This window comes from Echinops telfairi, unplaced genomic scaffold, assembly GCF_000313985.2.
Source record: "Echinops telfairi isolate 266 unplaced genomic scaffold, ASM31398v2 ScPeMD7_5592;HRSCAF=6446, whole genome shotgun sequence".
NCBI lineage: Eukaryota > Metazoa > Chordata > Mammalia > Afrosoricida > Tenrecidae > Echinops > Echinops telfairi.
The window spans coordinates 23465290-23476285 of record NW_022109491.1 but is presented as its reverse complement, the minus strand read 5'-3'; the positions used below and the strand labels follow the sequence as shown (position 1 = coordinate 23476285).

The 10996-nt window shown below is 53.3% G+C and overlaps 1 protein-coding gene across 2 annotated transcripts in view; it reads right to left on the bottom strand.

Annotated features, from left to right (window-relative positions):
* PXMP4 (peroxisomal membrane protein 4) overlaps positions 1-10624 on the bottom strand; it is a 16594-nt gene extending 5970 nt beyond the window's left edge. For both annotated transcript variants that reach the window (XM_045295360.1, XM_004697931.2), the window contains exons 1-3: positions 10489-10624; positions 4706-4768; positions 1312-1510 (exon numbers count right to left, since the gene is read on the bottom strand). In XM_045295360.1, the coding sequence (XP_045151295.1) occupies positions 1312-1510; positions 4706-4768; positions 10489-10601 (375 nt within the window). In that variant the 5' untranslated portion in view covers positions 10602-10624. The remainder of the gene's footprint in view (positions 1-1311; positions 1511-4705; positions 4769-10488) is intronic.
* Between the last annotated feature and the right edge of the window lie 372 nt (positions 10625-10996).

The window sequence follows — 10996 nt, the reverse complement described above, 5'->3', positions numbered from 1 at the left end:
GGCTTTCTACTCCCATAACGAGTTACAGTCTCGGAAACTCATGGGGCAGTTCCACCCTGTCCTGGAGGGTCTCTGTGAGTCAGGATGGGCTCGATGGCAGGGAGCTGGGGTTTTTAATAGAAGCCAAAGATGAATGGTGGTTACTGAGCGTGGCAGGGAGAAGACAAGGGGGAGGTTTTGCTTCAGGGCCCTGCAGTCATGTCCAGGGCCATGGGAGGATTTGGAAGTGGAAAGGCAGAATGGGGCACAACCGACACATGGAATCAGTGACGATGAAATGCGCATGTAGAAACTGCTGAGCAGGTGTGTGTTGTGTGATGTACATTTTCACCACAACTTCAGGAAAAGAAGAAGGAGGGACTGGCAGGAAAAAAACCCAAACCAAACTAACTCCATTCTGATGCACAGCCACCCCTCAGACAGGGTGGAACTGCCCCCGTGGATTTCCAAGGCTGAAACGCTGCAGGAACGGGAACCTCCCCTTCCTCCTGAGGAGCTGCCCAGTCCAGCTGCTGACCGTGCACCTGGCAGCCAGTGTGCAAGCCAATCTGCCACCAAGGCTCCTGACGGACAGGAAGAAGCCTCCAGAGACTCTTCCACAGGGACATGAGCAAAGACGAGCGCACTGGTGGAAAAGCCCAGACAGGCAGACTGATACAATGTCTGCCCGAATTTCTGCCTCGTTCCACACCACCCAGGGAGCAGTGATCACCAGACCCCCTGACAGTGGGCGTGAGCGTCGGGAGGGGCATGGCAGGCACCCTTGCATCACAGTGCGTCTTCCACACCAAGTCCCACCAGGGCCACAGGAGAGGTTTAGTCCGCAATGCTTTTTAGTCTGAAATATTTCAGGATATTTGAGAAAATTGAGGGAGGCCAAGGGGACTGCTGACTTTTCATTAAATGTAAACAAAAACAAAACATACCCTTGTATTTAGTTTCATCAAAAAGGAAATTTTAACCCCGGGGGGTGGGGGTGGGGAGAGAACCCAAAAGGGTGGGGGCGGGGGAGGCCAGGTCACAGAGGGAGAGACAATTCTTTCATGAAACCTTACTCGGGGGTCATTAAATCTTGTTTCCTCTCATCTCACTGAAGTGTGGTTTCACAAAAATATCTTGGCCCCGGAGAGCGGCGGGCAACTGAGAACTTGAAGCAAGCGGCTCAGTTTACAGAGGAGACACCGAGGGAGGAAGTGGGTGTCCCCAGGTCCCGAGGGACAGGTGAATCCCAGAGCATCAACACTCAGCTTCTTCACCCCTCCCTGCCCCGTCCACAGACACCTTACACCCTCCCCCCAGGGGACCCTTTACCTGGCTGTTGATGTTGTTGTTTTCCCCAAACACCAGCAAGCCCCCGAGGAAGGCGGCCAGGAAAGGGTGCATCTGGTGGGTCTCGCCCTGCACGCGGGACTGCAGGGCGCACAGGCCCTTGTAGGCCAACACGAAGCAGGCCAGGTTCCTGGAGTGCGTATACGTGGCCTGCAGGATGGCCCGCAGCTTGTCCCGGAGGCTGCACAGGCAGGGAGCTCCCATTAGGGGTGATGCAGGCCCAGCCCTCCCAAGGCATTCCGTCCCTGCAGGCTCGGAGCTCACGGACCTTTGCTCTCTCAGCCCAGGCCTCTACAGCCCTGCCCATCCTCCCTCGGGTCTGCGCCTCACTCCTCACCTGATCAGGCCTTGGCTCAGTGCTACCTCCTCAGAGGCCTTTCCTGACCATGGTGCCCTGGCAGAATGCCCACCCAGCCCAGCCACGCACTGCTTTTCCGTTAAGGCTCTTACCACCAGCAGGCAACTAGCGGCTGACCCCCTCTCTCCACCTCTACCTGGGCCCCAGTGGATGTTCCCCTCGATAGGGCCCAACACACAGTTACAAAAACAAAAGGAAACTCCCGCCCTCGAGTCTACACTGACTCGCGGCCACCCTGGAGGACAGGGTAGAACCGCCCCGTGAGTTTCTGAGGCTGCAACCTGCACCGGAGTAGAAAGCCCCATCTTTTTCCCGCTGCACGCTGGCTGGCTTCGAACTGCTGACTTTGCAATTAGCAGCCCACCGTGGAACCGCTGCTGTGCCACGGGGGTTCCCACCACACAGAGTCTGTGCTCAACAAGTGTGTTTCGAGTCGTCCCCTGAAGAAGTAAGGGCTGACTACACCGCCAGGTCTGGGAATCCAATGCCGAAAACAAACCCATGGCCACCGGCTGCCCTCTACGGGCTGGTGAGCTCCCAGGAGAGGCGGGGTGTTCAGCTGCAGCGTGGAGTCACTGAGCCCACGTGACAGGGAAGACCTGCCCTGGAAGGGATTCTGGGCCGTGAGCTCCCCCCGAGCAGATCAGCAGGTTTGTCTCCCGTGGAGCCGCTGGAAGCTGCAACCTGCCAACCTGCTGGCTGGCGTTTGGCCTCCGTGGGAACAGCAAGTGGGAGCGACTGCAATAGCCAGTCCAGCAGGATTCGTGGAGGCCTTTATGTGACGGCGACCCAGGGTAAGTGATTTGTGACATGAAGTAACTGCACGAGACAAACCATCCCCCAAATCCAGGATCAGACATGAACCTGGACCAAAAATGGACCTGGGCCAATGAGGGCATCGCAGCAGAGGGAGCAGGAAGTGCAGACATGCTGAGGAGGGGCAGCCGTGGAGGGGGACAGAGAGAGGCCACCCTGAGCACCTGGGCCAGCGGTGGGTGCAGAGGACGCAGAGGCAGCACCGCAGGGCACACATGCCTCAGGTTCCCTGCTGACTTTACCTGCGAAGAGTGAGGTTCTAAGTCGGGGAGGGTGATGAAGTTCACTTTATCGTTTGAAAATTCCCTCGGGGGGCAGCGAGAATGTAGAAATGGGGACAGAATGTACTCTTTGAGAGCCTGTGGATGGATGGCAACCTCCAGTGCCCCAAGGGCCAGGGGGAGCCCGAGTGATGGAACTCAGGGGGATCTGCCTGATGGGGGAAGATAGGAATCAACTTGAGGGAACAGAGGCCCCGCCTTGGCAGTCCTGAGTTTCCATGGTGAAATAGCCCTATTTTTAAACGTCGTCACTCCTTCCACCTTCAAAATGTTTCCAGAGTATGACCCCTTCTTCTCACCTCCACTGCCACAACCAGCATCAACATCACGGCTCAGCTGGATTATTATCAGCTCCTCACGTAGCCTTGCTAACGGCAAGGTCAGCAGTTCAAACCCACCAGCTGCTCTAAAGGTGCCAGACGAGGCTGTTTGCTCCGGTCAAGATCCACAGCCTTGGGAAACCCTCTATCGAGTTTGCTGTGAGTCAGAACTGAGCTGATGGCAGTGGGTTGGGGGGTGGGGGTTGTTATCCTTGTGCCCCCCCTCTATTGTTCACCAAGCCCCAAAGCACTCACCCTCAAACAGACTGAGAATGGCCCTTCCCTACTCCAAACCTTCTAACCACTTCCTGTTTCCCTTAAAGGAAAAGCCAGACTCTTTGCCATGATCTCAAACTGGAGAGGGCTGGCTTGGGTCATCCTTCAAGCGCCCTCTCCTTCCTCCCCTCCCCTCAATCCCTCTGTGCCAGCCACGAGCCTATCTCAGGGTCGTGACCAGCTGTTCTCGGTCTGGGGCAATCTGTCCCTAGGATCCACATAGCCAATCTCTTATCTCCTCCAAATCTCTCTCTCTAAGATATTTTTAAATTGTGAATTAGGTGGGGGGAAGTATACATTTTGGACTGTCACGGCTCCAACATCAGCCCCACCATAGCTGACCCTGCCACCCTCCCCCTCTTTGATTGCTCCCAGGGAGTCCTGTCTCCAAGTGCCCCCCAGTGAATACCCATCAACCCTCTAGTCTCCTGCTTCATCTGCCCTTCCTCACCCCTCACCCCTTGGAGCCTCCAAAGCCTGTTCCCTTCAGACTGAAAGTCAGTGCCCTGGTTTGCTTCCTGTCCGTCAAGTCTTTCCGAAAACGCTTCTCTCTCCCCTCCAGCACTCTCGACCCTTCTTCCTTGTCGCCCATGTCACCTAACAGACCACCTACTTTCCTATTGACAGCTTCCCTTCCAGGTCCCTGCCAGGCGGTAAACGCCCAGCACCATGAGGGTGAGGGTCGTCTGTTTTGTTCACCACCGTGCCTCCTCTAAGTCAGAACAGCGAATGGCTCAATAAATCGTCGCTGAATGAACGAGTTGATTTTTATTTTGTTCAATCAGGGGCCAAACAACCCCAAACCAAACTCACGGACATCGAGTCCATGCCTACTCACAGCGACCCTGCAGGCGAGGGTAGACCCGCCCCTGTGGTTTCTGAGATGGTAACTCTATAGAAGCAGAGCCTCGTCTGGTGGTTTCCAGCTGTCAGGCGTGGGGTTAGCAGCCCACTATGCAGCCACTACACCACCAGGGCTCCTAAGTCAATAAGAATTAAGCAATAAAACAGAAATGCCAAAGAGAACGTTTTTTGCTAATTGGATTTGGCTGATTGGCGGCTCAGGAACAGGTCCTACAAGCTCCAGGGGAGGCTACAGACGTGGCTGAGGCCAGCAGGCCGATTCCCAGGTCTGCAAGCGGACTATCTGGAAGGGATCCTAAGATCAGAGTTGTATATTAGGAGGAGGGGTGGTGGTGGTGGTGGTGGGGTGTGTGTGTTGGGGGTCACGAGCTGGACCTAGCTAGGAAGCCACTGCAGCCATCTGGACACTGAGGACTGACCACAATCTCTCCCACTTTGAAGGGGGCTCAGAGGTATGGTACCTGCCAGTCCGGAAGAGGAAGGTCATGACCAGCGCGTGTGGGGCCCGGATTTTGGCCCCATAGCTGCAGAAAGAGAAGAAGACAGTTGGCATCAGATCGCAAGTTCTCTCCAGCCCCTCGGCCCCGCTCCCCAATCCAAGGCCTAACCACTTTGGGGGAGAAAGAAGGCTGGCTTTCGCAGTAGGTCTGGGTTCAAATCCCGGCTCCAACACTTCATGGTAGAGTGGCCTCAGGCTTGTCCTTGAGCTTCTCTGAGGCCCAGTGTGAGGAGTCCCCGTGGCATAGTGGTGACCTGTTAGGCTGATGATCGCAAGGTGGGCAGTTCAAAGTCACCAGCTGTTCTGAGGGAGAAAGAGGAGACTTTCTAGTCCCCTAAAGTGTTACACTTTCAGAGGGAAGGTGCATTAGAACTGATTGTGATGATGTCTATACAGTATCTGTTAGAAGCAATTTAATGAAGGAAATATAAAATGTGAATACTATACCAAGACTACTAAAGAAAGAAACAAACAAACAAACTTGACCAGTGGTTACCATGGGTGAAGGAGGAAGAGTTTTCGCTTAGCGGGCGTTGAGTTTATGTTCATGGCGGTGGAATGATGTGGAGAAGGTATAAATAACAGTTGTACAACATGAAGGGTTTATCAATGGCACTGAATTATACGTGCAGAAGTCGCTGAACCGGAGAAAGTTTTGTTCTGTATATTCTTGCCACAATTTTAAAGAACTGCATCAATAACAATGAGTACAAGGAAGAACAAAATGTTCTAGAATTGACCGTGGTGATAAGCACACACTCTTCTTGATGTGGATTATTGAACTGTGTGACACGCGGCTGAAGTGCCAATGAAACTGTTTGGCAAAAAGAGTTCCGTCTTGAAAACCCACAGGGGCAGTTCGACCCCGGCCCACACGGCCACTAGCAGTCGGCATGGATTGGAGGCAGTGCGTTTGGCTTTGAGGTTTTGAAAGGGGATGTTAGGGGAGGGAAAAAATGAGGACCTAATGCTGGGGGCTTAAGTGGAGAGCAAATGTTTTGAGAATGATGAGGGCAATGAATGTACGAATGTGCTTTACACAATTGATGTATGTATGGATTGTGATAAGAGTTGTATGAGCTCCTAATAAAATGATTAAAAAAACAACAACAGAAAAAAACCTCTCCCAACTGTAAAGAATGGTGATTGGATGTGGGAAAAGCATAGTAAAGAAATGTTCGCTTTTTTTAGAGAGCCAAAATATTAAGATAAATATATTTGAAACATTGTCAGTCTACCTGTTCTGCTAAAGGCAGAATTCAACGCTTAAGCACTGTCTGGTTGCTGTCAAGCCATGGCTCCTCTACCAAAGGTGGTCAGCCTTCTGAAAAGTAAACCTCTGAAATGGAATAACTGTTTTAATTGCCTGTCAGTACATTATCAGAAAATGGTCGTTTGACCAAGGACTTCTGTGTTTTGAGTTTTAAAACTATGATTGAACATAAAAAAAAAGAAAGGAGATGTTAGACCTCAGAGGGCTGGAGGTCATTCCAAAAAGTCGGAGGGATGCCTAGAGGAGGCCTCCCCTCTTTCTCCTCCCATGGAGAGTTCCAGTCTCTGACTCATCATCATCAACTGCAGGGCAGTTCACCTGGTTTGGGGTTTTATACCTGCTCACCTGGCTGTGTGTAGTCCATTGGTGGGCTCCACCCTGCCTTTCCCACTGGGGTCAAACATGCATTTTAAAAACACATGGCAGGTCACACTCCCTGAATAAATGCCATCTTCTCAAAGCTCTGGGAATAAAAGCTGTTCTCCCTTACAGCCACCAGAGCCCTGATGGCCTCACCCCAGCTTCCCTCTCCCACCTCACCTCACCTCCTGCCCCTACAGCCCCATTGGCCCTCCCTCACCTGGTTTGACACACCTTGCTCTGTTCTGCCTCAGGGTCCTGCTCCTCCCAGCCTTATGGAGCCATTTCTTGGTAGTTCCAGTCTCAGGTGGCTCCTCCGAGAAGGCTGTCCTGACCTTCTAGACTAGATAAACCCCAAACTCACCTTCACAGCCAGTAAGTTGATTCTAACTCTGGTGACTCGATAGGCTAGGATAGAACTGTTCCTGTGGGTTTTTGAGACGGTAACACTTTACAGGAGTAGAAAGCTCCGTCTTTCTCCCAGAGTGGCTGATGGTTTCAAACTGCTGACCTTCTGGGTCACAGCCTAACTCATAACCACTAAACCACCAGGGCACCAATTGCAAGGATTCTCCATTCACAGAGCAGTTTCTGGCAGTTAAGCTCCTACCTCAGTCAATCTCAGGGCCTTTCCTTTCTTACTCTTTTTTTATGGCCTCCAACCCAATACCCAGAGAAGCCCTGGAGGCGTAGTGGGTAAGCATTGGGCTGCGATCCACATGGTTGGCAGTTTGAAACCACCACCAACTCGGTGGGAGACGGCTTTCTCCTCCTGTAAACAGTAGACGGTCTCAGAAACTCACGGGGGAGGGGTGCACCGTTTACTCTGAGGCAGCCTTGACCCCATGGCAGTGAGTTTCTTAGCCCAATTCCCAAGGCGCTTGGGCGGTGTGAAGGCTGTGCACGTGGTTCCCACTCAGCCAGCAGCTTCACAGAAGACAGACCTGCAGATGTGGCCTTGTGAGGGTGACACAGGAAACCCTGGGGGCAGTGCGACTCGGCCACACCACCTCAAGCAACTGCATGGCGCCTACACACAACCCCCAGCCCTGGGCTTCTCGGGGTCTAAAACCTTTCCAGGGATGGCCCCTTCCTGTCTGTGAGAACGTACTAGCCAAAGCTTTACTTTCCTTCACCGGAGTTTACTTTGACTTGCAAAAAATTAAATAAATAAACTGGAATCCATACAAAAGGCCAGGTCTGCTGGATCAATAGAGACTACAGGAACCCCCAAGAGTATCGCCCTAAGAGACCCTTTGAATGTGAATGGAAGCTACTGACAGAGGTTGCCTTTCAGCCAACTAATGGATGGGTCTAGAAAGTACACAGAGTGGGTCTGCCATTTGGTGGGCTTCCATGCAATTGTGAAAATCAAGAGGCCCGTGAGTGATGTTCTTGTTGAAAGGTGCCTTCGAGTCGGCTCCGACCCACAGTGACCCTGACGCACAACAGAAGGACACACTGACTGGCCCAGCACCGTCCTCACAGGGCCCCTGTGCTGCAGTCCCTGGTTGCAGCCCCTGTGTCCATCTGCTCTTGAGGGCCTTCCTCTTTTTCACGACCCCTCGACTTTGCCGAACATGCTGTCATGGGCTCCCATACACCACCTAGGATCTGATACCAAGTAGCCAATATTTACCCAAAAGCAATGATGCGAAGGCAAGGCAGGACAGAGAGGCTAGAGCCACGAAAACCCAACGCAAAGACTGGAAATGATGAGTGTGGCCGCATCGGGCCACATTGTAAGAATTGTAACCAATGCCGTGGCACAACGTCTATAAAACTTCTTAAAGGGGAGCCTGATTTGCTGTGTTAAGCACTCACGTAAAACACCAAGAAATCTGTAGTTCAACAAATTTTTAATTTCTGGCAGCCTCTTTGAGACCATATCTACTTGAACAATACTTGTGAATGGTCCCAAGTTCTTGAAAACAGCACGCCTGTGTCTGGTCTGTCACCAAGGGGCTATGGGGTCCATAAGGCCTCTGTCATTTGGTGGACTGCCATGCAGCTGCAAAAAGCAAAAGGCCGTGCTTTGCACGCCAGTGGGGAGAGTCTGCAATCCATCAGATGACAGGGACAAGGTGCCTGGTAGCATGAGCAGCAAGGTAACAACTGTGTAACTGGGCAGGGCTTCCAGAGCCTACAATAGTTTTAAAGTAACCAGTCTTTTTAGAAGTACTGGATTTGTTTGTAGGCACAGTTGACTGGGCAGAGGGGCTGCTTCTGGGGAGGGGCACTGGGCGACAAATGGTGCAGTGGGCAAGATTTTATTGTCTGGCTTTTTGTGCCTTTTGTAACACCTCATCTGATTTTTCAAAAATGAGATGAGAGCCCTTAAGATGGTGAATGAGCTGAAGGTAGTGTCCCTGCTGCAGAGGCCAGGTGAACCCTGTCTTCTCCTTGCCTACTGGAGGGGCAAGGACAGCCAGTCTCCAGCCCGCCCTGCTGCAAAGCCACATCTTTTCCCCTGAACTAGCAGCGCCCTCAGTCTCCCTCCAGCTGACTGGGACGATCAGGGCTCTTCCTTACACCCCAGACACAAGCTAGACGGCACCCCCCCTACTCCCCTTATCTGCCAGGCCCCCTTACCTGCCCTGGCTGGGAAGGCCCCTGGAGGGCACAGGGAGACTTGGAGTAAAGGCAAGTGTACAGAGTCAGCCTTTGGCAATGCTCACTGGCACTGCAAATCCTGTGGTTCTGGCTTGCTCTTGTTTTGTCCTGAGGGTTTCTTGGCAAAGGGGTCACTGATGTAATCCCAGGACCTACCAAGGGGTGTCCAATACAGCCTGGCAAAATGCAGCGGGAACCCGCTTCTACATGACACTGGGTGCCCACAGATGCCAAAAGCCTGGTCTTGGGTCACCCGGGACTGTATCCTGGCTCCAACCCTGACCGAGTGATATGATGACAGGCAATGAGTTGTACCCGTCAGCCTCTGTCTTCTCATGTGCAAAATGGGGACATTGACAAGATCTGCCCGCACCCTTGTTCTTTCATGAATAGTTTGAGGACCAACGATGCAGTGAGACTACACCAAAGGGCCAAAAAGATCACAGTGTCTCTTCCTGAGCAGCACAGCTGAGTGAGAGATGCACTGTAACCCAGTTAACTAAGGACTATGAAGAAAACTTAAAGCCGGGTAGGAGGTGGGGACTGCCAAGATTAACCTCAGCAAGAGGTGACACTTGCCCAGAAGCCTGACATGGGAGATTGCATGAGCCAAGCAGACATCCATCCATGTAGAAACCACAGTAACACAGCCAATAGTTCTATGGTGTTTAACACAACAGTCACCACAGTGGCTTGAACATAAAACCATTCGTGACAAAGGTACACAGGACAGGGCAAAGCCTCTTTCTGCTATACAGAAGGTCACCACCGTGCGCTAACAACTAACAATTGTATACCAGGAGCCGTGCTAAGTAAGCATTTCCAACATACTGGCTTCGAGCAGCTAAGTGATTTGTGCAATACCACACAGGGAGGTGTGGGCACCAGGATTCAAAGCAAGGCACTTTGGCCCCAGTGTCCACCTCCTCTTCACCACACCACCCTGCCACTAGGATGCCGGTTCCTTTCTCTGCTGCCTCCCCAGCACCTGGCACGCAGCAGATCCTCAATGTTAGCTGCTGAGCTGTGAAGGAAGTGAGCTCCTGGCAAATGCCAGCCAGGCATCCAAATGCCAAGAAGGTTCTTAGTGAAAGCCCCGGGGTCTCCGGTCCGCTGAACTGACCTCTGGGACCTTCTCCAGGGCTCAATGAACTCATCAAATACTGCAGTTTATTTTACATCCATTGTCCCTGCTGTGACCCACGACCCCGAAGTGCCCCAAGCCGGAGGGGAAGCTTAGCCTTGGAGTGAGAAACGGGATGAGTCCAGGGGGGTCGCGGTGAGGCAAGGGCACGGGGAGAAAAAGCTGTAGGAAGAAGGAGGTGCATGGGGGGCGGGGGGAAACTCTTGGCTCAGAGGTGGGAGGGAGCCCAGACCCCCCTCACCCCCCGCCCCCAAGCTAGAGCTCATGGCTAGATGCTGAGCGCTGCTCACGGGCACACTGCACAGCAGCGCCGAGCTTCGAACCTGTCGCTCAGCCCCCGGCCGGCCCCACTCACACGACTCCGTTCCGGAAGCCCTTGACCATGGCCAGCGCGGTGTGGTAGCGGCGCTTGCGCAGCAGTGCGTTGACAGCCAGGAGCAGCGCCTGCAGCTGCGGCGGGGCGGCCATGGCGCGGACGGGTCCCGGGGTTTGGAGCCCCGAGTGGAGCGGAACGCACTAGAACAGAACCTGGGTCGGGCCGCCCAGCCCCGGCCGCTCGGCTCACGACGTCCCGGCCGCCCGGCACGTCGCCTCGCCGATAGGCTGGGCCCCCCCAATCCGTTTTCAGGGCCAGCCAATCACAGAGCACGTTAGTTTCGCAAGGGCATGGGACGCCCGCGTTCCCACGATGATTGGAAGAGACGGGAGAGTGTGTAACCAATCACAATCTGCACTGTCCTACGTGTCCCATGAAGTTTAGAACCACCCGTCCAAATGTGTCCAATCAGAGGGCAGTTTTCTTTGTGGCGTGCTTGGTTCGGCTTGGAAAGAGGTGTGTCACCGGGGACTTTGGAACGGGCTGT